This window comes from Lynx rufus, unplaced genomic scaffold, assembly GCF_022079265.1.
Source record: "Lynx rufus isolate CCGP_SWC_20201006 ecotype Redwood Valley unplaced genomic scaffold, mLynRuf1.p SCAF_11, whole genome shotgun sequence".
Classification (NCBI taxonomy): domain Eukaryota; kingdom Metazoa; phylum Chordata; class Mammalia; order Carnivora; family Felidae; genus Lynx; species Lynx rufus.
Genome location: NW_025814825.1, coordinates 3,436,793 through 3,463,075, shown reverse-complemented (window position 1 = coordinate 3,463,075; position 26,283 = coordinate 3,436,793). Strand labels below are relative to the sequence as shown.

Here is a 26,283-nt window from a genome sequence, read left to right as displayed (position 1 = left end):
GGAAGGTGTAGGATGAAGTCTGGAAGCCGTCTTTTGGGTTTTTAAAAGCTTCAGCTTCGACAGCATCTCTGCATTTTGAATGTCTTCCTGCTTCTGGTCAAAGGTTTCTCTCCAGTGATTGGAATGCTACTGTAAGCCTGGTTAAAGGTGCCTGAGGATATCACCTTATACAAGGAAGCCCTGCGTGCTTGAGAAGAGCTTTTTCAATGCATTATGGCTCATGCAGCCTCACAATTAAAGAAAAACAGGGATTTAGAAATCAATGCTGAAGAGGAGACTGAGAAGAAAAGGAAACACCGCAAACGGTCCCGGGATCGGAAGAAAAAGGTAGTTGTATACGCCAGAGCATAAATCTTGCCTGGATTCTTTTTGTTTTAATCTCCTCCTGGCGTCTGTTAGAAGCATTAAGGGCTATTTTTACGTGCTGTGTAGAGTATAAATTGGGAACGGATGATAAAACCCAGTGGCCGACCATGGCCAGAGGATGGGCTAGGCAGGGGGAGAGTCTGTCCTGTGTGGGGGTGATTGCAGTGCTGATGCGGAAGGTGTGCCTGCACTTGACACAGGCAGGGGCATGTTGCCATGACACAGAAAGGTGTTGCAAGGGAGTTCAAAGTAGTTTCTTCCCAGCCCGGTCAAGGTTAAATGGACTGCGGTGACTTGGGTCTGAGGGAGAGGCCAGCGAGCCGGTCTTTGTACTTGTTGGAGGTCTAGGCTCGTGGAAAAGGAGCTTTTGTGCTAGAACTACTGTCACATGTGTGCATTTCTCAGGCACATCTGTGACCTTAAAGACGTAGCAGAAAAGTCATTTCCTGCTTTGCTTTCTTCCCCTCCTTTTGCCTCTTTTTTCTCTGAGGTGCTTTTAGTTAGGTTGTGCGATGGAAACAAGCTGCCAGAAATGACTTTCTTTTGTTAAATGAAGCTGAAATCACAGAGGTTTGTTATTCTCTGCTGGATGAGAGGGATTATCCTGAACGCAGGAATTCCCATGGCAGGGCAGGGACCTGCAGCCTTCACCGCTGATTGCTTCTGATTAAAGCATGGGCATTGATCATCCCCGACTGATATTCTATGGCAGGGGGAAGATAGGAGGAATATTCTAGGTCAGTGGTGTTTCATTACAGCCGGAGAGTACTTACTGAGTGTTTAGTGGCTGTGCCCTTAAATGTGACTCCTAGGTACCCACTGGGGAGTGAGGGCCCGAAGCACTTTTCCTCTATGGCAATTAATAAAAATTGACTAAAACTCTGTGATCTGAATATGAAAGTCAGGTCATAAAGCATTTTTATGTCTCTTTGTGAGAATTCCCAAGGGAAAGATAATCTTAATTTGCTGTGAGCAGTGATGCATGTGCCTTCTAAATGACATGCAGATTTCATCCACCACATGTACCTCTCTTCAGGGCTGATCATGAATATTTTTGGTGCCTTTGCCATTTTCTTCAGAGTTAGGATCTGTGAAAGAAGGCTCTCTGTGTTTTGTTATGTGGCAGACTTTATGAGATTGAGTTTGGAGAGGTACAGTCGCTTTGCTGCAGGATGTTAAATATAGATGCTTCCTACTTCAATATTCTTGTAAATAAACTTCTTGAACAGATTTTCACAAAAGCACAAACTCAGGAAATTGTTGGCAGGCATATTTCAGAGTCATGCACAGCAGAGTTGTGGAATTGCCATATTTTGCCAGGTTCTGGTCTAATTGCACTGTATTAGGTTCATCTGTGGGAGGTCACTACGGAGTGCCCACTCTTCACACATCTTTACCCACTCCCACCGTGATAAGCTGGCTTCTAAGAAACATGAGAAAAGAAGGTACATATATTTGTATAAAGATACAATCGCATCGTTGCTGTTAATACTCTGTATAAGACTTGTTAGCCGAGCCAGGCTTATGCACCGCAGTTTCCTGTAGTGATGACAGGCCTGCTGCCTTGGGGCCTGGGCCCCTGTTTGACTTGGAAGCAAAATAGGGAAGGGGTGAGGCAAAGGGAGCTTTTGGGCTCACTGAGCTGAAGCAAATGCTTTGTGGACCAAAGTGCTTTGTTATGAGTACAACAGAGTCTGTCCAATGTAAATCTCTTAGCAACCAGGAGGGAACATGGAGAAATATCAATATCGCTATGTCAATGTGCAAGCAGATTTAAATGTTTTGTTCTCAGGACAGTCACAGAGTTGATCCAGAAAGTGGCCTGTGGATAACACTTTCATTGCCATTGTACTAGTTAATTCACGACACACTAAAACCAGTATATTCCCTATCAAAGATACATGCATTTCAGGAGATTTAACATTCACAGTCCAAGGATTTTAGGGACTGCTTTCAAAGTACAAAGTCAACATTAGATTACTTTCAAGACATAATCTAGATTCTTTTTCAGTCATATAGTATATATACCACTTATTCTCTACAAAGTGAATTGTTTTTACTTGGAGTTTCTTTTTCCTACCTTTTCCTAAGATCCTGATGAAGGCTTTTGGGTTACTTTGCTCCACGTTATAGGCCCCATAGCAATTGGAAAAGCTTCTCTTATGTACTTTGTGGGTTATTATGGGGTTTATTCCTCTTACTTATATGTAGAAATATCCTCTAGGATCTTTTAATTACATAAAAGTAATAGTAATTTCATAAAGTCACAAAATAGAAAAGCTTTAGATAAACGTGAAGAGTATCTATTTTGTAAAGGAATTTGATTCATGGTACCCCTGTAATTGAAGTTTAAACAAGCCCAGGATGAACTTTTCCTGATATATATATGACATAACCTCATACAGTATGAGATATTACTAAGTATTGTAATCAAGTCAGAATGTGTATATAAAATTAACATTCTATTCACATTTCATCAGTTCTTAAAAAATCCATGATTGCACATTTGGTCTGCTATGCATATTGATAACCATGAATAAGTGGCTACCAATCAAAAAACATAGGAAACTTTTGGAATTTATAATTACTTGAATTTTAATAATGGTGTGTTTTATTCTTGCCATAGCAACATTAGTGTCAAGGAAAGGAAAAATCTTCCTAGTTGCTAAAAGGAAATGCATTTAGATGGACAAACCTTTAATCTTTTTATCCCAATTTTTCTGACTTGAAGCAAACAAAAAGCAACTTTCCCTGAGTATTTTGTTTAGAAGGTGTCTTTCTACTGCATTTACCCATCTCCTTTACGCACACTGTCCCATCACTCTTCCCTGATATATTTTCCCCTTCACTCTCCTCTCCTCCCAATGGGCCGCTAATGCTGGCAGTGAGTGGGGTGGCATGCCAAAGGTAGACAGAGTGCCTTTGGGAGGGACAATATTGGATCCATGCTCTGACTGAGAAAGTTGCAGAGAGGAACTCTTTATATTCCCTGCACCGAGTAAGGTCCTGGCCCACGGGCGGTGGTCAGTGGATAACCCAAGCTACCAAGAGTTCATGAGGACTAGAAGTCACAAATGCTCTCAGGGCCACACTTCCCTTGTTGCCTCTGGCCTCTGGTGCCACATTACCTGGATATTTTGCTTTCTCTCCATGTAAACTATAAGGTACATTTCAATAATGAGGGCTATTAGGAGAAATAACATTAATTTATTCAATAATTTTTTTTTAATTTTTTTTTTCAACGTTTATTCATTTTTGGGACAGAGAGAGACAGAGCATGAACGGGGGAGGGGCAGAGAGAGAGGGAGACACAGAATCGGAAACAGGCTCCAGGATCTGAGCCATCAGCCCAGAGCCCGACGCGGGGCTCGAACTCACGGACCGCGAGATCGTGACCTGGCTGAAGTTGGACGCCTAACCGACTGCGCCACCCAGGCGCCCCTCAATAATTTTTTTAAATGTTTACAAGTATGCTTGTATATATTTATTATGTCCTATCAAAAAAAAAAGCCCACTTTGAGGTGATCTAAGGATATGTATACTAAAAAAGGAGACATTTATATGCATTGCTGACACAGGGTATACTGGGATAAAGGAACAGTCAATTTTATGATTAATATCTTTTCTAATTGTTGACAACAGACTCATGCAGCTATTCAGTGGCAGAGCAGGAATGAATATTTATTGCTTCATTTTTGCATTCACATATTCATTCAGCAAACATTTACTGAGTGACTTCTGTGGATCAGGCATTGCATTCAGTGTTGGAGGCAAAGCTACAGGAGGCAGAGTGGCAACAGTACAGTGACTCCCTGCAGAGAGAGGAGATCACTAATCACCCTTCATAACACATGTAAAGGGAGCCACAGGAGCCCACTGTAAGACTGCAGTTCAACTCAAATGGGCTCAGAGAAGGTTCTCAGGGAAGCTGAGCCTTGGAGGAGGAGTGAGCAAGACAGGCAGGCAAAAGGACAGGAATCCCATGCCCAGTGTGGTGGAAATAAGAGGGAACATTCATGTGTGAAAAGCAAACATAAATAAGGAGCAAAAGGGATATGAGTGTATGGCTTGGAAAGTGGTCAGAAGCCAGATCATGAAGACCTTTGTATCCCATCTCACAGGGTGGGAAATTACCTTCTCCAAGGAGAGAGGGACTTGAATTGACTTAAATGGAGGCAGTAGGAAGAGTAACTGAATGACTTTATGGTTTAGAACCATCACTCAGGCATCCATGCTGCAGATAGCAGCCGGGAGAGCCTTCCGGAAGCACGGGTGGTGATTCAGGAATGAGAGATGCTGAGGGTCTGAACCAGGGCAGAGACTATGACAGTGGAGAGGGGGTGTTGCATGCAAGAGATATTTAGGGGAAGACTCAACAGAATTTGGCAATGGACTGGGTGTAGGATGTGAGAGGGAGAGATCGGATTCTAGGGTAACTGCCAAGTTCCTGGCTTGAAGCGGAAGATGAATAATTAAATTTCCTGGATTCATGTCTTTTATTCCAGGGCATTTATTGACCACCTAAAATGTATCAGGTAGGGTTTTAAATTGCTTTGTAGGTAGAGGCTCATTTAATCTTTATAACTACCCTACAAAGAAAGTATTTATTATCCCCATTTACAAATGAGGAAACTGAGGCAGGAACCCATTAAGCATTCCCATACTATTTAGTGGCAGATCTAAAACTTCAGTGTGGAAAGTCTAGCTGTCTAGCTTGTTCTTTTACCTACAACACGGAACAGCATATGTAGTTAATATTTTCACAGCTACATATCAAAATGGATTTGATTCAAAGAACCTTCTAAGTGATCAGCTATTTCCTAGACATTGGGAGCCTTAAATAACAAGCTTTATATCGGTAAGTAACCCAGTGCACTATGGCAGTGTGTCTGTTTTTCTTACCCTCTGCAATAGATTTTAATGTTTTACCAGAAGAATTTATTTTTTTTAATTTTTGAAAGTAAATGGAAAATTGCCAACACCAGGATTTCAACTCCTCAAAGACATGTTGCTATAATAACATAACAATGTCTTAGGTGCTCACTGTATACCAGGCAATGTGCAGGGTGATTCCATGGATTATTCTACTATTTTTCTCACAACTTCTGTATGAGACAGGTATTATTTTCATCCCCATTTTTTTTATAGCTAAAACATAGACTTAAAGAGAACAAATAACTTGCCTGAGGTCATGCAGATTCTAAGTGTTGGGTCTACACTTAAACTTGGATCATAGGACTTTGGAATCTATATTTAACCACTAGGTTTATTGTCATAAAAATCTACCAGTCTCGTTTAGGATTAAAGCAACTTAAAGATTTGAGAATAAATTTCAAGAGAGATAAATTATCGAGTGTTATCTATTGCTATAGAAGCTTGATGCTTCCTGACATTTATAGGCCTTCTCCATGCCTAGCTCCCGATGTACCTATGGCACCCATGATGGAAGATACCAGGCAGGGGAGGTTTTGTACTATAGTGACTGGACTTATGAGGGTGAGGGTTTTGTGGACCGGTATCAGATAAAGGGAACCCACTCTGCGTCCTGTTCTGCTGAGAACATAGACTCCAGATCTCTAGGGAGCCTGGTTTCTCTCTCAGCATCTTTATGCTCTGCAGTATAATTATAAGCTCCGTGTGTCTCACCCAGGAGACTATAAGCTCCTTGAGGGCAGAGGTGGTATCACAATCTTCTACTACCAAACTGGTGCTTGCAGGGTAGGAAGTGGATGGGAGGGAGGGAGGAGGTGGATGGATGAGAGGCAGTACCATGCAATGATTAAGAGTATGGCCTATATGTAAGATTGTCTGAGTTCAGGTACTAACACTCTTAGCTGCTGTGACCTTGGGAAGTTATTTAACCTGTCAGTGCCCCAGTCTTTTTACATGCAAAATGAATATAATAATAGAATTATTGTTATATTATTATATTATTAGTCCTGTGCTTTAGTCACAGGACTGTAATGCGATTTCAATGAATGAATGAATGAATGAATGAATGAATATTAGAATGGTGCTTGGCACAAAAGAAGAGCCATATAGTGGTAGTTGTTGCTGTTTTTATTGATGGTCATAGTGAACAGAAGAATGAGCGGACTGTTTCCAACCTGAACCTTTAGGGGTTGTGCCAACAAGTTATCTGACTGAAGCCGGCAGGTAAGCTCCCTAGGAGCACAGCAGCTGTCCCGTCTCCACTTTTCCTCTGTTGGAAGAGGATGGATGGAATAAGGCTTAGCTCAGTAGAAAAGTTATAAACCGGGGCGATGGTTAGTGAAGCATCCCGCTTCAGCTCAGGTCGTGATCTTGTGGTTCGTGAGTTCAGCCTCACGTTGGGCTCTGTGCTGACAGCTCAGAGCCTGGATCCTGCTTTGGATTCTATGTCTCCCTCTCTCTGCCCCTCCCCCTGCTTGCATGCTGTCTCTCTCTCTCTCTTTCTCTCTCTCTCAAAAATAAACATTAAAAAATAATTTCTTTAATAAAAAAGAAAAGTTGTAAACCTTTGTCCTTTGATGTGCCATGGTATTTAGGGATAGGGAAGCAATTAAATAAAACTGGTCTGCTGATTGATTCTCTGTGTTCTCTGTTACTATCATGATAACATTTTTTATTCTCAAAGTCATATGTTTGCTAAAAAAAAAAAACTTAACACTTTCTTGGTCTTGATGAATTACCATTATAATGAGTACAAGATCATGTTAGGTATAAATTATACATTTATTAATGTCTGAACATGTTATTTAAAATTTTGTGAGTACTGTCACCAATATACTGTAGCTATTGAACTGTTTCTTCATTCTTCAGGCTCATGGTCTTTTCTGTCTCTTAATTTGCCTTTGGTAAGATGACATATTATTGTGTGTGTGTGTGTGTGTGTGTGTGCACGCGTGCACACTTTATTGAATCTCAATATGGAAAAATGTTTTCAATAGGTATGCTTGAGGAACAAAAGGATTTGACAGTGCTTTGTACTTTTTGGTAGTTATATTATTAGAAAAAGTATAGTAATCCTATTACATTTAACTGGTATCCATTTAATAAAAATATACTGTGCAGCTACATTGTGCCGATTATTGTGCTGGAGACTGGCATGTAAAGGATGGGACCTGTAGGCCCATCTACCTGCTCTTTGATATGCTGCTTGTACTACTTGATGCAGGTTGGGTGAAGGACCAGAGAGAAAAATAGATATTTTTTGTTGCTGGGTTAGCACTGGTTTATGTTAACACTATGCCATAGTGTTATCGACATGGACAGACGCTTTAGCCTAAGTTTAAGTTTGTTATGTAACTGTGTAACTTGCCTCAGTCCAAAAATAACTGGGCTTGGAATCAAGGTCTGTGTGGCTCCCCTTCTTAGGCCATCAGAACCTCTAGAGGATAGGTTTGTTTTTTTTTTAAGGGAGGTTCTTACTAATAGATATCTATGGTGAATTCTTATGTCAAGAGAAGAATGGTCACTGTTGGAATGTTAAAAATTAAATAATTTAATAATTGAATTTTTATAAATTATTTATCATTCACTGCAAAATCTAAATATTGTCTAAATCGTAACACTTAAATTAGTGTACGTTTAAATTAGTGCACATTAGGGGCGCCTGGGTGGCGCAGTCGGTTAAGCGTCCGACTTCAGCCAGGTCACGATCTCGCGGTCCGTGAGTTCGAGCCCCGCGTCAGGCTCTGGGCTGATGGCTCGGAGCCTGGAGCCTGTTTCCGATTCTGTGTCTCCCTCTCTCTCTGCCCCTCCCCCGTTCATGCTCTGTCTCTCTCTGTCCCAAAAATAAATAAACGTTGAAAAAAAAAAAATTAAAAAAAAAATAAATAAATTAGTGCACATTTAAAATAACTTTTAAGAGGAATCCAGTCACTGAAACAAAGTAGAATTGTAAGCTATCTGTTGATTGACAAATAGGTTAAATGTTGAAGGATGATGTCTAAATACAATGTTACACTGTCAGCTGTATACTCCAAATAGTAATCTAAAGAAATACTTGTATAGAAAGATAACATTTGAAAACAAGGAATCTGCTGTGTTTTTACTCAGACTGTTTCTTGTTTGTGTAAGTTAAAAGTAAGTTAAAAGTCCATTCCAAAGCAATGGAAATGGCTCCTGGGTCTTCTACATATGGTTCAGATTTTTCTGGTGATTATCCCCTTCGTTCAGGATTATGCTGTCCTGGACCCACAGTGGCATCATAAGAAGGAATAACCCGTCCCTGTCAAATATAGGAGCTGCCTATAAAATGTATAGGTTTCAATTTAGATTTAGTTGGTTGCAGTAAACCATAGGTGACCTTCTGCAAATTAGGATCATATCATCAGTTCTGTTTGAATTTATATGAAGCCCATTAGAATGGATAGAGACTAATGTTTTTATCTGCCAGGTTTGGCACAACAAAAACCAACCAGTACCATCACCATAGGAGAGGAAGGGTATATGGACTGTGTGGAAAAGCATAGGGACAGATAACTTAGCTGGAGAGTGTTGGAAGCCCAACATTTTCTAATGACTGGAACCCAGTGATACTGAAACATTTATAATCTACATGTAGGTATCCCTGAAAGCTTTGTAGTTTCAGTACTATGAATAGCATTATTTTATCCTCACGAAGTACAGTTTTCTAAGAGTCTATACAATTGAAGAAGGTATGAAAATATGGTAAATTGTGTTTAGTAGAGGATCAAAAACATTAATAAAGCAGGCAAGCAATAAGGAGAAAGTTGTGGGGAAGGGGCTAAGTATTACAATCCATGGTGATGGAAAGAGAGGGCTTTGGGCCTAGATAAGAATTCATATCGCAGCTGCCACTGATTAGCTATGTGGCCTTGAACTAAACTTCTCTGGGTCTCAGTTTCCAGATTGGTCAGATGGGGATATTAACCCTTTCCTTGCATACATATTGTAAGGAGTGAAAATACTATAAAGGCATTTTGCCAGGGGTCTGACATAAAGGGAGCAGTTAGCTAAGGTTTCCTTATCATATGGGCTCTCAAATGTAACCAAGTGGCCATAGCCAAGAACAGAGCAGAGGAGCTGAGAAAACAAGAACTTTTATACCTAGCAATCCCTCAGAAGATTATTTGATGAATGAAATTTTACTGATAAACTGGTATCCTCAAAAAAGTCATTTGAGTCCTGCAGTTCAGGTCTTTGCAAACTTTTTTATAGTCCTTGGGGAATTAAATCTGTTATTTTGAGAAATATTTCAAAAGACTCACATGTTACACCTTCCATTCATTAACACTATTATTAATAGTTTCTCTCAGGAGTTAAATGATAGCCAAGGTAGATAGTAAAGAAAGCTTAAGAATCATATGTATAGATAGAAGAAGTATCAAATAATTCTTTTAACAAACCAACTTTATTTTGCAGATTTGGGCATAAATGTTAAAATACTTGGAGGAAGAGTATTTAGGGCTGAATGGAAGCAATCTTCACTGGATATAGTTACTTATTATATATATTATATATATTATATGTATTATAATTATATATATATATATATATATATATATATAATCTATTTATTGAAACAAAAACATTACCTATAAATATGTCCATAAAGTATATGCACTTCATTACCAACCGGCTTTCCACCCCCTCTAGGTAATGTGGCCACCAAAGAGGTGTCGGATGGTTTCAGGGTAGCTGGGGACCTAGGGGAGAGTGGATGATCTGGTCAATAGGGAGATGTCACCATCTGTACCTGGTTTCAGAACCCACAGTGGCCTGTGGACTGTCTTCCTTGCCAGCATACCCCCTTCTCTCCTTCTCAGACTGCCACCCTTGAAGCCAAACAGTTTTTAGTCAGACAAAGCAAGCCACCCTGCCCGGACCAAATTGACCCACGTCAGCAACTGCCACTAAGAATTATCAGTGTGTAAACAGCCCTATTCACCTTAAACCAAAACGAAAAACAGAACCTGAAATGTGGACATCTCTCATTAGACACTTTTGTTACAGACTCTAAGTGAGTTTTCTTTTCAAAGAAGGGCAGTACAGAGAGATGCCTATCAGCAAAAGTATATGGAGAAGAATTTACCTTTTCTTTCTTTTATTGAGCTGTAAGTCACTGAGGAACTGTGGTGGGCCAGGCACTCTGCTGAGTGCTTTAAGAAGATTATCGTATTCAGGTCTCACGAATGGGGGCTATTATCCTACTTCTCTGGATTAGGGGAGGCATACTCTCGAACATTTCAGCAAGCCCAGGGTTGCATAATTAGTAAGTGTAAGGCTGGAATTTCCCCCCAGGTGAGTCTGATTCCCAGCCCATGCTGAGTCCGACACTTCTCCCCCCTCAGTCCCTGTCAGTCATGATTGTTTCCAAGTCCCCACTGAGAGCCATTTTCACAGGAGACTGGGATCTGTGAGGTGAATCTTTCCTGGAGCATGAGATGCCACCATGCTTGGGTTTCCACAACTAGAAAATGCCTCACAAAATCCTTCTTGTGATTGATTTCTTCCTCCAAAAAGAAAAACACACGTTGGGGCATGGACAGCAGGAGGGTAATAATGCTGGATGTAATAAATAATTTAACTTTCAGGTCGTACAGTTACCTGAAATGCATCCTGCCTCAACAGGACCATAATTATATTAATGGTAAAATAAGTGTGAGTACAGTTTATTTCCAAACTGTTGGCATTTGTGAACACAAATAGTGAAACCATTTTGTGTTGGCTGATTTCTTGATGTTTGAAATGAGTATATTCCCAATGCCTTTTGCTTCATGCTTACCATTTTTATGAGAAAACTGTTAAGCTGATTTTGAAGAACTCGGCCTCAAAACAGACTAATTTTCAGAGCCTAAATTAGAAATTAAAAAACAATTTGTAGAATGGTAAGAAATTAGCACCAACATTAAAAAAAAAAAACCCTTTAGCTGACGACACCAACAAATGTTAGAATTGAGTCACCATAGGTGCTGCCAGGTTCTTTGCCAGGATAGAAGGGACCTCTTAGTCCTTATGAAGTGATTTTTTTTTCTTTTCCTTGATGGTAAGAACTATGAGTAAAAAGCTTTAATTTGGGGAAGGGAGTTGGCAAAAATTGGAATCTCAAAAAAAAACAAAACAACTTGATTATTTAGGACAGATGATTTTAGGCTTTCTAGCACACTTCACTTTGAATCCGTAGGAGCTCTGCTAGCAAAGTCAGGCTTTGTTTACAACAAAATAATTGGCAGGTGTGAAAGGCTGTTCTCTCTCTTCACACTTATGTGAGTCTCTGAGTTACATGGCTTTCTTCTCCTTTTGCCCATGAGCAGATTGAGGCTCAGACATTGACTTTAACAGTCACAGTGACCACCGGACAGAGGCAGAATTTGAACTCATGGCCATCAGACTAAGCTCTTTCCTTTCTTTCACTATTCTGCCTATAGGTTTTTCACCGCTCATATAAGATTCTTGCATTTGGAGAAAGCTTTTACTTTTATTTTTTATTATTTTCTAATCGGTTATTAAATCATTTTTATGCTTCTCATTACTAATGTTATTGTTCATTTGTTCTATGTGACAAATACTAGATAAGAAGTGCTTTTTAAATAATGATGGGTGACTTAAACCCTGTGTTTTTATCTTCAAATGTTACATGGCGACGTTAAGTATTACTGCAAAGCACAGAGCAATTTTGAATCAGGAAAAAAATCATGATTGACCTTGGTGCTGTGGATTTACCATTGCTTAGGGAAGCAATGTTTGTCAAAACCATTATCTTGAGCAGTGCATTTTGTTTTCTATCAGTAAATCCCCCAAATGCCCAATCTCATAATTCCCAGCCACATTCCTACTACCTGGCTGGTTAGGGGTGAATGAGAGAGGATGGGCTGGAAGGCTCTGAGGTCACCGAATCCCCACACAGGCCACTGCTCCCCCTTCTTCCGTAAGGACCTGCTGTCCCTCTGTGCAATGGTTGGGACACCGCTACCTGATTCAATAACATAATGAGTGTATTTACTTAGCTCTGTCAACACTCAAAATATATTTGCCTGCTTCGAAGTAAGAAGATAACCATACTGATGTTGAAAAATGCTGAATGCAATTAATTTTTTTTTCCTTTGAAGAATGGCCATTGTTAAGGATCCCTGCTTTACTCTTCCTCTTCAGCTGGAGTCATTGCCACCTAAAAATAAATGGTTTTGTTGTGGACATTAATTCTAACCACAATTACTTCAAATAGAATTAATATATTAATACCGGTGACCCGAGCATATGAAACTCGCACATTCATTTATCTTCATTAGTGTAGAATTAGCCATCCTGGTAATCCTCCCCAATTCCTGTCTGTGATTCACTTCAAAAGGTTTTGACTGCACCTCATCTTAGCTGAAATTGGGTGTTTGAGGGTGACCATGAATACATTCAAATAGGTGTTTTTCCTGTTTGCTGTGTTAACATAAACCCTGGGCTTGGTTTTTCCACAGCTGTTCAGTGTGGTTACGGCAGCCTGACTTCCTCCCATTCCACTGTGCTTGGATCCGGTTCCTGGGCTTTGTCCTAGCTCTCCACTAGAGAGCCTTGTCTCCACTGGCTGGTTGTAACTTGATTTTACATAACATGTTTCAGTGGATTTTCTATGGGATCAGATTAAAATAATTACATAGCCATCCATTTGGCATCTGATAGGCATTATCTTTTTGTTTTCTGGTGGATTAGTTAGGGTTTTGTTTGCAGTGTCAGGAAGGGAGAGTGTGCTTAGGTGCATTTGGCATTCTCGTCTTTGACCTGCTTTCCTAGAGCTGCTTTGCAGCTCTAGCAGAACCTAAATTATTAATGCGATCTGTTCTGTATCTGCACATAGAGCCTAATCCAGCCTTTTTTTTTAAGTGCTGCTGAGGATCTCTGAAATAATGGGAGATTGATTTTTGGAGGCTGCGTGGAATGAGGAGTGGGCCTGGGTGTGAGCTGTGGAGTCATGTAGGTTTGGGTTTGAGCTTCCTCACCACCCTTTCTTTGCTGTGTAGTCTTCAGTTGGTTACTTAACCTCTCTGAGCATCTATGCCCTCATCCCCAATAACACCTATTGCAAAGAGATGTTATGAAGACAAAATTAAATTGAACATGAAGTGCCTGGCACAAGTCAGGGATTCAGCCGATATTCATTCCTCCCACCTCCCCACTCCTTTCCTCTTGCCCTCATCCACTTGGAAGAAATGAGTTTATGTTATGCTAAGTGTATTCAGTGAGAGTTGTGAGTTAAAAGAAGGAAGTGAATTCACTGAAGGTAATTCCAAGCAGGGTAAAAAATACATGAAAAACATGTATGTGTATATGTGGAGAAAAATATACATTTATATAAAGTGTAATATTAATAATTACATATACATGTACATATGTGTGTTTAGATTTGAGATGTATTCCACATGTGTATTATATATATTCTAAATAAGGCAGTTAAGCCCAGAGCCAATTTTTATTAATTTCTATAGAAAGAAATGTGGTTTCTGGAGAGAGCACTGTGCGTGGTGTGGGGTATAGGGACTCCTGGCTTTTGTGCAGGTGCAGTGGCTTTCCCAGGATCACTCTGCACAGCCCCAGCTTATTCTGCAGCAGCACCCAACGTCCAGTTGCAGGTGCCTCGATAGATTTTCTAAACTGAGTAAGAAGCCAGTCCTTTTCCCCCTGGGTAGGCCTTAATGGGTTTACCTTTGCATTTAAAGGTCTCCCTCGGGCAGCTGCTCCTTGACTCCCAGAGTGAAACCCACTCAGAGGAAGCTAGTCAGCAAAAGATCAGTTTCGGTGACTCTCCTAAGAGGGCTTTTGAGGCTGTCTCTGATATGTGTTTCTCAGGGACAATTACAGAGAAATAGACTAACCTTGGGCAGATGGATTTTCTTGCTAAATGTTACTGTCCAATCAAAGACTTCTTTCAGAGCCTTTGACAGCATTTAATACCTGTTTGCCACCTTTACTCCCTGCTTGATTACCTATAATGTTCTGGGACATTCTGTCAGTTCTCTTACCTTCCTCTTTCTTACCATGTGAATAATTGATGTACATTGTAGACACAGCCTTCAACACAGGGAGGCTAAGGTCACCCAGAGAAAGCATTATTGCTATCATCTTGAAATATGTTTTTCCAATATTTTTCTTGCATGTATATACTTAGTTTCTTCTTCCCTCTTCTGTTTTTTTTTCCTTCCCTTCTCTTCCCTTTTCTTTCTCCCCCCACCCCAAATCAATGGAGATAATGGTGGCACCTCCTGTTTTGTAACCTGATTTTTTTCCTACTGAACAATATAATATGAGCATTATGTTTGTGTCAGTAAATACATTTTTGTAAGGTTTTTAATGGATCTATGGTATTCGACTTTATGGGTGTACCAAAATGTACCCAACTAATGTCTTGTTTTCGTTTTTTATTTATTTTTTTTAATGTTTATTTATTCTTGCGACAGAGACAGAGAGTGAACAGGGGAGGGGACAGAGAGAGAGGGAGACACAGAATCTGAAACAGGGTCCAGGCTCTGAGCTGTCAACACAGAGCCCAATGCAGGGCTCAAACCCACGAACTGTGAGATCATGACCTGAGCAGAAGTCAGACGCTGAACCAACTGAGCCACCCAGGTTCCCCTGTCTTGTTTTTGTATGTTTAGTTCATTTCAACTTTTGTTACCTTGAAAAATGGCACAAAGGACAACAAGGGCTTCATCTTTATCCACACTGAAGGGTTCTCACTTTCTGCTCTCCTTATGTTGGTGACTCTTTAGCACAGCATTCTAGGTCCTTCATTCTGAAGCCAACGCCACACGTACAACCTCATTTTCCACACGTACACTCGTTGGCCTTACTTAGTTCTAGTCGAGACACTGACTACCTTTCATTTCCCAGAGCATACATTTCCGCTCCCCCACTGTGGGGGTTGGGGGGTCCTTCATGCTGCCTGCAGTACCTCCCTCTCCCATTCTGTTCCGTCTGGAAGTCCTGTCTCTCCTCTTAACTGTTACAACTATTTATTTGCATCTCTTAGGAACTTTATGTGGAGGATAGTCCTTGTGTATGAAGATACCTAGATGAAAAAAGTCACAAATCTTGATTTTGGATCTTGGCATAGCCTCTAAGTTTGCAACTTCAGCTGCTCTTTCCTTGTCTGTGTTATGTCGAGGACCCTGACACAGTTGTGTGGAGGGACTCCAGTGGTTCCTTCGCACACTTTACTGGACTGCAAGTTCCTTGGAGCAGAGTTACCACTGATTCCTGGGGTGTCTTCTTCTAGGCCCCCTTGGCTCTGTCCTGTCAACCAATAATGACAGCTCTCTGCCCAGGGCTCTGTGCTCTTTCTCCAGCCTTTATTAGTTCATCAGAGATTATTGAGGCCTGTGGCTCTCAACTGGCAAGAGGAGAGGTTCTGCCTTATGCAGCTGGGGTTGGTGTGACCAGCCAGCCTTCTTTGTCCACAGCTGGGGGGTTTCCTAGGATGTGGGGCTTCCCGTGATGAAACTGAGACAAACCCAAGGGTGTATTAGATTTGGTGGAATGTGGTGGGGCAAGGGCAAATGGTAGTGCAAGGGAAAGGTCCTCTGTACTACCTGCTTCTAAAACTCTCTCAGCTTTGGTAACTTTGAGAGGCTTGCCTTCTATCTCTGATTATGATGTCACTCCTTCTCCTCTAGGAGTCTTTTATCTGTTTTTTAATTTCCTATGTCATCAGTGGGCATTACTTTTTCCTAAATTTTCTGTTATCTACTGAGCATATAAGCACAGTGGACCATTGTGTGTGCCATGCCATCACACATACAGGGAAGTACTTAAAATCTAGCTTTGGGCAATAACTCCTGCTTTCATTATATAGGGTCTCATCTAGGACCCAGTTGGCTTTTGCTTTACTTTTTTTTTAAGTTTATTTTTAAATTTATTTTTAGAGAGAGATAGAGAGCAAGCTGGGGAGGGGCAGAGAGAGATAGGATCCCAAGCAGGTTTCATGCCCTCAGCTTAGAGTCCAATGTGAGCTCAGACTCCTGAACACAAAATCATAACCTGAGCGGAAGTCAAGAGCAGGATGCTTAACTGACTAGGCCACCCAGGCACCCGCCTTTTGCCTTACTTTTATTTCATTGGCTCTTTAACTCCTGGATCACGTGTTTTACTTCTTAAGGTTTTTGGTTTTTTGGGTTTTTTTTTTTTTTTGGTATCTTTTGCTTAACTTTATTTTTGACCCCACACAAATTTAGATTATACAGTACATACAGGGGGTTTTTTGTTTGCTTGTTTTATATATGCTTTAGTTTTCTGGAAAATGGCTCAGGGCAAAAGGAGTAAAAATATAGGCAAGTTGGTAAAACGCTCTAGCACAATCACCTTATTTTTATTATTCCCAACCTGGACTTGCCAAAGCTGTCTCCTCCCCCCATGCCACCTGAAACAAGGGAAGGATACTGTGACCTTCACCCCGTTTCTCCCCTGGAGAGGCTCCTAGCCTGCGTGCTCCTTTCACCAGACAGTGGGGGACTGGACACAGTAAAGAACTTTACTACTTTCCAGTTTCATTCTCAGTTAGTTTTCCCTTAGTCAGAGGGAAACTGCCACTGTTTTATTAGAAAACATTTTGATGTAGGCCACTACAAAACTACATAAGTAAAATGTTTTAAGTGCAAGAAAATCACCTTTTGCTCAAATTTACATGATTGAGATAAACATATGACTTCAAATTGTTTTACAGTGATACTAGGAAAAAAAATCTATTGATCACTCCTCCATTTTCATACCAATCACTCAAATCATATTTAATGTGTTAGTTATGACTTTTATGGATCGTAGATTTAAACATATGATTCAGTGAAAAGGAGAGCTCCTGTGGAAGTCTGAATTTGAACCTATAGGACTTATGTAAAGGACAGATACATTGAAGGACAGAGCTGTGTGGAAAATTCCCACAGAGTGTCTCTAAGTCGTGCAGTCTTCGAGGTGGAAGGGACCTTCGAGGTCACGGACCCAGGGCCTCTGCAGAACCTGCCTGTCCTTGAAGATGGCTTTATGAATTGCTTGTCAGTCTGCTTATGAATCGCCTGGTGCTGGAAATGTCCTACCTCTAAACATAGTCCACCCCCATTTCTGGACACTTCTAATTGTTAGAATATGCTCTCTTATTTTGAGACTAAATCTCACACCCTACCATGTCCCCCCATATGCCAGTTATTTATACAGATGAAGATAGTGATGTTCTGGTGCCAGTGTCTTCTCTCCAAGTTAAATGCTCCCTATTTCTTCAGCCAGTCCTCATAAGATATGGTTGCAAGACCCCTTTATTCCCCCTTTAGCCATCATTTGCTACCCCGAATTGACAGTCTTCTGTATGTAGATTGTCCATGTCATACTGTATGACACAGCTCAGCCTCGGCTGTTGCCACTATTTGTAAAAGAGGCCAAGGTCACAGTCATTTTAGGGAGAAGACAATTGAGCGCCTGTATACTCCCTTTTCATAGGAACTTTGTTTCTGTTTTGCATGTGGATTTATCCTTCCTCTTTCACTTTTAGCTTTGGCTCTTTGTTGGCATTGAAACATATACATTTGACTGATCTGTGAATACATTGGAACGTTTATAAACAGCATTTAAGTACAGATTTATAAAGATACAAAAGCTCTGTCCCCTCCGGAAAATGCCTTATCTTCTGTATTTTCCACTCTCCTATCTCCCATTACTTTATCCCTCAGACTCAAAAATTATTTTCTAAGTAATTATTAAGTACCAAACATACACACATTGTCCTTTCTCTCTTTTTTTCTTGGCTTCTGCCCTCCTATTCTTGTTTCCGTTTTCTTCTTTAAACCTAAAAGTATTCACTAGAATTCACTAGAACAGATGGAAATAGTTCAGTATCAGCTGGATACTAGAGAGGAACAAATAATGTAATGTGTTAAGCTTTATCAAAGGTTGATTTTTTATATTTCAGACTAACCAATTTACTAGGTAAGCAGCTGGCTTCTTAGAGACTTTTATGGACTGAATCCTTAGACACTAAAGTATGTAGAACTATTTGGACAAAAAAATGAGCCAAATGAATTTGCCAATAATTTGGCTAATAATAAGGATGTAAAAGTAACAAAATTCTAAAATATTTTTGTAGTGCAGTGCATATGAAACACACATATTGTTTTGATTCAATAACACTTCAGTTCAATAAATATTTATATACCTTAGAGATACAAAGAATAGTAAGACATGCTCCTAGTCCTTTGAGAACTAGTAGTGTAGTAAGGGAGACGGACAAATTGAAAAGAATTAAGATAGTCTTCCGGTTGATATAGAATTCTATAAAGTGAGATGGAGGCCATGTGAGGGGCCAGAGAGTAGAGACAGGTGGACATTGACCCTGGCCCTGAAGACTGAGAAGTGTGAGCAGAAGGCACGGAGCATAGTTAGAAAACTTGCAGAAAGAAGTAGAACTTGTCAGACAGGATGGCTTAATGTGGGTGCAAGAGAGAGGGAGGAGCCCAGCAAGATGAAGGGGCTGTCAAATGCAAGCATCTGAGAGGCTAGTTATACTTTGTGTTAAGAAAGGAATGAGGAGGGGCGCCTGGGTGGCGCAGTCGGTTGAGCGTCCGACTTCAGCCAGGTCACGATCTCGCGGTCCGGGAGTTCGAGCCCCGCGTCAGGCTCTGGGCTGATGGCTCGGAGCCTGGAGCCTGTTTCCGATTCTGTGTCTCCCTCTCTCTCTGCCCCTCCCCCGTTCATGCTCTGTCTCTCTCTGTCCCAAAAATAAATAAACGTTGAAAAAAAAAATTTAAAAAAAAAAAAAAAGGAATGAGGAGGGATTGGCTTGCATTTGTCTAAGATATCTTCTCCTCCTGCTTTCCCTTATTCCTGTTAACTCTTAATAACATTTTTGCTTTGCAAAAATAGTATCTTAGGTTGACTTTTAACTTGGGTTTCCAGTATGAAGTTCTGTACTTGCACCTGAAAGAACAGAACCCCACTGAGCTGATACACGATGAGCCTGGAGAATAATTAGTGAATGGCTTTGAGAAATGTGGAAGTCATTGCCTTCTGTCTAGGCTGCCATCCATTGTCATGGGGTATGATGGATTTAGAAATGCTAGTTGAAAGGCATCTCAGATTTAGATTATGACGGTCTTTATGATAAGAACTGTGATGTTCTTGCTCTCCCCTGTCCTACAAGTTTTTGTTATATTTACAGTAAACCCTTTATTTTTTTTTTTTTTTAAATTTTTTTTTTTCAACGTTTTTATTTATTTTTGGGACAGAGAGAGACAGAGCATGAACGGGGGAGGGGCAGAGAGAGAGGGAGACACAGAATCGGAAACAGGCTCCAGGCTCTGAGCCATCAGCCCAGAGCCCGACGCGGGGCTCGAACTCCCGGACCGCGAGATCGTGACCTGGCTGAAGTCGGACGCTTAACCGACTGCGCCACCCAGGCGCCCCTACAGTAAACCCTTTAAAACAGTGACATGTTTTAATGTATTCTTCCATTTTGTGAGCAATGGATTTAAAGTGATTTTATTTTTTTATTCTTTTAAGTTTATTTATTTTGAGAGAGAGAGAGAGAGAGAGAGCGCGCACGCACACGTGAATGCAAGCAGGGCAGGGGCAGAGAGACTCCCAAGCAGGCTCAATACTGTCAGCACGGAGCCCAGTGCAGGGCCCGAACTCATGAACCATGAGATCATGACCTGAGGTGAAACCAAGAGTCAGACACTTAACCAATTGAGCCACCCAGGTGCCCCTACAGTGATTTTAAAAGGAGAGTAGTAAAAAAATAGAAGAAAATCATCTGCGTTAAACTACATGAACAATTTAATTCATTTCTTCCACAAAACATCTTTAAATGTTTAAATTTCAGAAGCTTAGAGAAATGAAAAAGAATATATCTTGAAAAACAATAGGATGGTTTTTCTTGCAAATATGTTCATTAATAAAAATAAGCTTGATTACACTTGAGATATAAGAATGCTCTGAAAATTTGCCAAACTGATTCTAATAACATGCACTAGGTTTAACCTTTCTGAAATGTACTTTTATTGAAAAAAGAATTCCAGTTTGAAGTTGCATTTTAAAGACTTCTGCAAAAAATATTAAAATGCACTCAGTTGACCTTTTGTAAAAACCCTTTTGGGCAAGCATACATAGTATTTTGATGAAAAATGTTGCTTTAATATTAAAGCCCTAATTACCAGTAAGGAATTTCATCACCCCAAAGTTCATGAGATGATTTTTTTCTAATTCTTCTTATATGTTTGTGTTCATGTGTGTTTGTATATCTCTATGTATTTTTAATTTCATGAACCTGACAACCGTATCTCAGTATCTGCAGCTATTCCTTCTAGTAGAAATAAACAGACATCTAATGTCCTGAAAGAATTGAGCTTCATTGAGAGTCAAAGCAGCTGAGAGAAAACAGTCCAGTTTGTTGGTTTTTTAAAGATAAACCATAGATCTATTGCTCAGTTCAGCAGGTTGTTATGTTACATGGGAAGTTCCCTGGATGAGTTGATGTAAAATACATGGTGGTACTTGACCATGGAAAGGAATCCTTTTACATCAGAATCATTGGGTCTTGATGTATCTGTCTTTGAGGTCCGCTATCCAGTTATCAAAAAATGAGGCACACACACACACATTCTTTCTAGAGAGACCTTCCTATACCCACTGTTCTACGCTGTGGATCACGGCTGGGACATTTGCTTCAGATGTGACTGGGAAGTCCCAAGGTCCCTTCTGTCATCACAGGGAATATGGCAGGAATGCCTAGCCTAGAATTTTAGCTTGCACTTGCAATTTAATGTAGAGCTTTTAATTGCATTCTCAGCAATATTTTCTTTCATCTCATAACAATAAAATCTTCATGGTGGTGTCTCAGTACAGCATGGCACTGAAGCAGGGACACGTGGCACCAGGAAGCCCTCAGCTTTTGCATAAATGCTCAGCAAAAGGCATTCTTTTTGTTTATTTGCCTTGCAATTCTATGTCCAGAAAATTCTGAAAGTGTGCGCACAGAATCTTATTGTTTTATAATGTTTCTGGGAAGAGTTTTTTAAACTCAGTTGTAATTTACTTGAGTCAAATGCAATGATCCTGAGTATATATTTAATCAGTTTTGACAAATGCACAGTTGCTTATCTCATTCCCCCAACAAGATGAATTGCATTTCATCACCCCTGGGAGCTCCTTTGTGCCATTTGCCAGTCAGAGTCCCTCCTCTACCCAAAGCAGCCAGTGTTAGGACTCCCAGCGCCATTGTTGAACCTTAACGTTAATTCTTAGAGGCTTCTCTGTCAAAGAAGGATCTTTAAAACTGTATTTTCCTTTTAAAGAGCTTCCCCCACCCAAGGGAGGCATTCAGAGGCATGCGCATAGGCTGATGTAGAGTTTCTGTATATTGCTTCTAAAACAGTATCTTAAGTGTATCTTAAGTGTCAAATTCTTACTGAGAGAGGAGCAGATCCCTTTCCAGCCTGTCAAACAAGATTTTAAGTAATTTGTTTTCTTGTTGTATTTTAATTTGTCTCCAGTTCAATTTCCACTTCTGGTAAAAATAACCAGCAATGATTTGTAGATTATACCTTAATTTTGTGGAGTACATTCACCCTTCTGTAGGGTGGGTTAACCAATTAATGGAAATTTAGTAAGAATGCCCACTAAATGCCATGGATGAAGCTGAAGAGTTCAATATAATGCCTTAATTGTAGAGAAACAGGGTTCACTTTGGTCCTCTTAGCTTCTGTGGGGTGATAAAAACAAGTAGAATAGTCTTTACATCTATTTCTTCTCCATGACTATATATCATTGCCTCAAAGGTGACATTCCATCGTTTGCTTCTTATCGTAACCAGACAAAGAGTATTTCTGTTCTCCCTGTGTGTGTGTGTGTGTGTGTGTGTGTGTGTGTGTGTGACAGAGACAGAGTTGAGCGTTCCATATTACCCCTAGAGATTTTTCTTTCCCTCCTTTTAAGCTAACATGCTCTTCTTCATCAATAAATTTCAGATGCAGGGTTGGAATAAACTGAACACTACAGAGAAAGAAAAGATTCCAGGATAGAGAGCTACTTTTATTTCAATACTGCGACACATGGAGTATAGAATGAAATCGTGCTGCTGTTGGAATTTATTCTTTTTATTGAAATAGACAAGCATTAAACAAGCCATAAAATTTCCATCTGTATTCACAGCAGGCTCCCACCACCCAAAATACAGATTTCCTCCCCGCCCCCTCTCTCTAAAGCATCCAGGACTGAAACATTTTAGTATTTGAGACTGACAGAATCATAATATTTAGTTTCTAAGAGCAGTGGATCACCTCCTCCGTCCTTTGCACAGAGCCGCATCCGTGTTAAAGGGAAAGTGCAATTTCTGTCCTTAAATGTCACTGAGGACGGGGGCGTTGGGTCAGAAAGAATCTGCAGTGCAGCAGAGGAAGCACATGGGCTCCCGGCTTGGTAATTCTGGTGCTTTCATCACCTCATCAGGCTACTCACCTTGGGAAGGAAAGCAAATGGCATTTTCACACCATGCGCCGATGATGAGTCCAGAAATGAGGCACCCATTGCCATTCTAGCACATTTTTCTCCATCGCCTGAAGGACAAAGGCTTTTACTAGTGGGAAATTACCACCAAGGCATGTAAAAGTGAAAGAGCTTCTCAGGCTTGAGGAAGAATTCATTTTTTCTTTCCCTAATTTCAAAGCCAAACACTTGCTTGGCATTTTAGGCATAAAACAGCATAGAGTTCAAAAAAGATGGTTAGAAAGGTAATTGTAAATTCTAATCTGTTTAGCAAACTGTTGCCCCACTCGGAGAATACTCAGTTTCAATTTTTTATAAAGGCATTCTGATAAAAAATTTAAGCACACTCTTTTAGGAGCAAGTTTCTATCAGATGTCACACGAAGCTTCCCTTTGGTAGGAACGGTTATGTAAGGCGGGATGTGCCTCTATCTAACGAGTAGACATCTATCGTGAATGTAGGGCTCCAATGCTTTCTTGTCTCTCCCTGAAGACTATGGTATTTCTGCCTTGGTTAATTTAAGTGTAATAGAAATTTTTAATAATGTTACTCTGTTGGAACAATATTGGCCAGGGTAGGGGTGGACTGTCCTTACCCCAGAGGGTACAATAGGATGTCCATGCAGTGGTATAATTATGTAAATTTAGTAAGAATGCAAATGAGGTTAGAGCAGGTGTGTCCACTGGAGGAAGTGATAGGATACTATCGTGCTTTGAGAGGGACATCAAAGGACACTAGGGAGGAAAACTGAACAAGTAAACATTTTGAAATCTCAAAACATGTGTATCAATTTATTGTTTACAAAGGACTTTCATGTACATTATCACATTTGATCCTTGTAATTCTGTGAAAAGGATGGTCTCGTTTTCAAGAAGTTATATTACTTGTTCAAGGTCAGTTAGCTACCAAGTTACTTTGAATCCTCGTGCTATCCTCCCTCCTTCCCTCCTTCCTTTCTTCCTTCCTTGAACATGTTAGAGCATAGAATGTCCTCATCTGAGCATGGACATCCTGGGGCCAGGCAAAGTGGCATCACTAGGTTCCAATGTTTCTCTGGAGCACAGTTCAAGTCTTGAAACAAAGGAGTGGTATTTGGCTCCAAATTTAAAATATAAATTGTGTGTGTGTGTGTCCGCTATGAGACAAAAACTGGAGAGTAAAGGAAATGTTCGTGTCTTGATAAAGCATACTGTTGAGTTGCTTTCTATTCTAGTCGAGCCAGTTTACACGGCAGCAATATGTTGACCTCATTATATCCTCTCCAGCATTAAGTGTTAACTGTTCCTTTTCTTCACCAATTTCACAGTTGAACAGTGTTTGTGCCATTATTGTTTCAATTTGCAGTATTGTTTTATTAATGCAAATGAGTATTTTTTGTATGTTTGGTAGTCATGTGCATTTATCATTTATGGATTGCCACTCATGTAACTCACATGTATCCTATCCTTCATTTTTACTAATGCCTGTCTTTCAGTTCAGAAGTAATCGGGGAAGCCAATCATGTGTTTCTAATATTACTGTAACGTGCCATAAACATGTAGAGGTTGAGTTTGTACCAACGTAAAATGTTAAAGTTAAGATCTATTTTTAAATAATCAATTCCCTAATCAGTGAACTAGAATTTTAGAAACCCAGAAGGTACTTATTTTTAATATTTCAAATAGGAAAAAGAAGACAAAGTTAGGACCACAGCAACGGATAATAGTTCCCAGAATTTCTTTAAGCTGAGAAAATGAACACATCTATTTTGTTGTTTCCATATAATTTCTATCAGAAAATTAAGATAATATCTCTTAAGTATGCATTCAGAATACAGTAAGAGTAGCTATTCATTTTCTCTCTGGCACCAAACTGAAAAGTGTAATACCTACTAGGGCCAGAGTAACAATTGCGGACATAGAACAATTTCAGAGTAAGAGCAGTAAAGAAAGGTTTAGTCCTGTCTAGATAGTATCTGAGAGGCCTGGAGGAGATGCTACAAATGTTTCCTGCCAGGGTCATTAGCACTGAGGTACAAAGGGAGAGAAAACAGTTTTGTTTTGTTTTGTTTTTTTGATAAAGAATTTCCAAATACAGTGATTTAATACTTTGGTCCTAAAAACTAAGTATTTTTGCTCTTGGCAGGCAAGGGACAACTGAGGCTTGGTATATCTTACAAAGACTAAATGTGTGTGAAATTCTTCCAGCAACTGTGTATATTATCACAGGCATACCTGAGAGATATTGTGGGTTCAGTTCCGAACCACCACAGTGAAACAAATACTGCCAGGAAAGCGAGTTAAATGAATTTTTTGGTTTCCCAATAATGTAAAAGTTATGTTTACACTATATTGTTGTCTATTAAGTGTGCAATAGCATGGTCTTAAAAAAAACAATGTACATACCTTAATTGAAAATACCTTATTGCTAGGGGTGCCTGGCTGGCTCAGTTGGTTAAGCACCCAACTCTTGATCTTGGCTCAGGTCATGATCTCACAGTTTACAGGATTGAGCCCAAAGTTGGGCTCCCTGCTGAGAACACAGAGACTGCTTGGGATTCTCTCTTCCCCTCTCTTTGCTCCTCCCCCTCTCACGCTCTCTCAAAATAATTAAACTTAAAAAAAATGCATTATTGCTAAAAGGTGCTAACCATCATCTGATCATTCAGCAAGTTGTAACCTTTTGCTGGTGGAGGGTCTTGCCTTAATGTTGATGGCTGCTGACTAATTGGGGTGATGGTTCCTAAAAGTGGGGGTGGCTGTGGCAATATCTTAATGTAGGACAACACTGAAGTTTTCCACATCAATGGACTTCTCCATTCACCTGAACACTTAGAGGCCATTGTAGGGGCATTAAGTGCCCCAACTTTAATATCATTTGTCTCAGGAAACGAGAAGGAGAGAAACATGGTGGGGTGGGCAGAACACACACATTTATCGATGAAGTTCGCCTCTGTACATGGGCTCAGTCTGGTTACCTCACAACAATTACAATAGCAACATCAAAGATCACTGACAACAGATCACCGTGACAAATTTAATAATAGCAACAAGAAAGTTTGAAATACTGCAAAATTTACCAAAGTGTGACACAGAGACACAAAGTGAGAAAATGTTGTTGGAAAATAATGTGCCAGTAGACCTGTTTGACACAGGATTGCCATGGTCTTTCAATTGGCAAAAACAAAAAACCAAAAAACACATAGTGTCTGTGAAGTACAATAAAAGGAAACACAATAAAATGAGGTATGCCTGTGTTAGTATTACCATCAACTATTATTATCACTGTCACTACCATTGATACAATTACAATTCATGACAGTGATCAGGGGTCAGCTCTGCCGTCAGATTCCCAGATTCCCTGCCAGTCTCACCTCCATTGCTTACTCACCTGAAGTTAATTAATTAACCTCACGAAGTCTGGTCATCTATAAAACAGAGATACCAATAATCCCTGTCTCAAGGTGATTGTTGGGACAGTTTCCTG

The 26,283-nt window shown here is 40.1% G+C and overlaps 1 protein-coding gene across 1 annotated transcript in view; it reads left to right on the top strand.

Moving 5' to 3' along the window:
* The first annotated feature begins 213 nt into the window (after positions 1-213).
* The window catches only part of ANK3 (ankyrin 3), a 322,298-nt gene continuing 296,228 nt past the window's right edge, over positions 214-26,283 (top strand). Inside the window, exon 1 of the mRNA XM_047071796.1 lies at positions 214-327. Coding sequence (XP_046927752.1) covers positions 214-327 — 114 coding nt within the window. The remainder of the gene's footprint in view (positions 328-26,283) is intronic.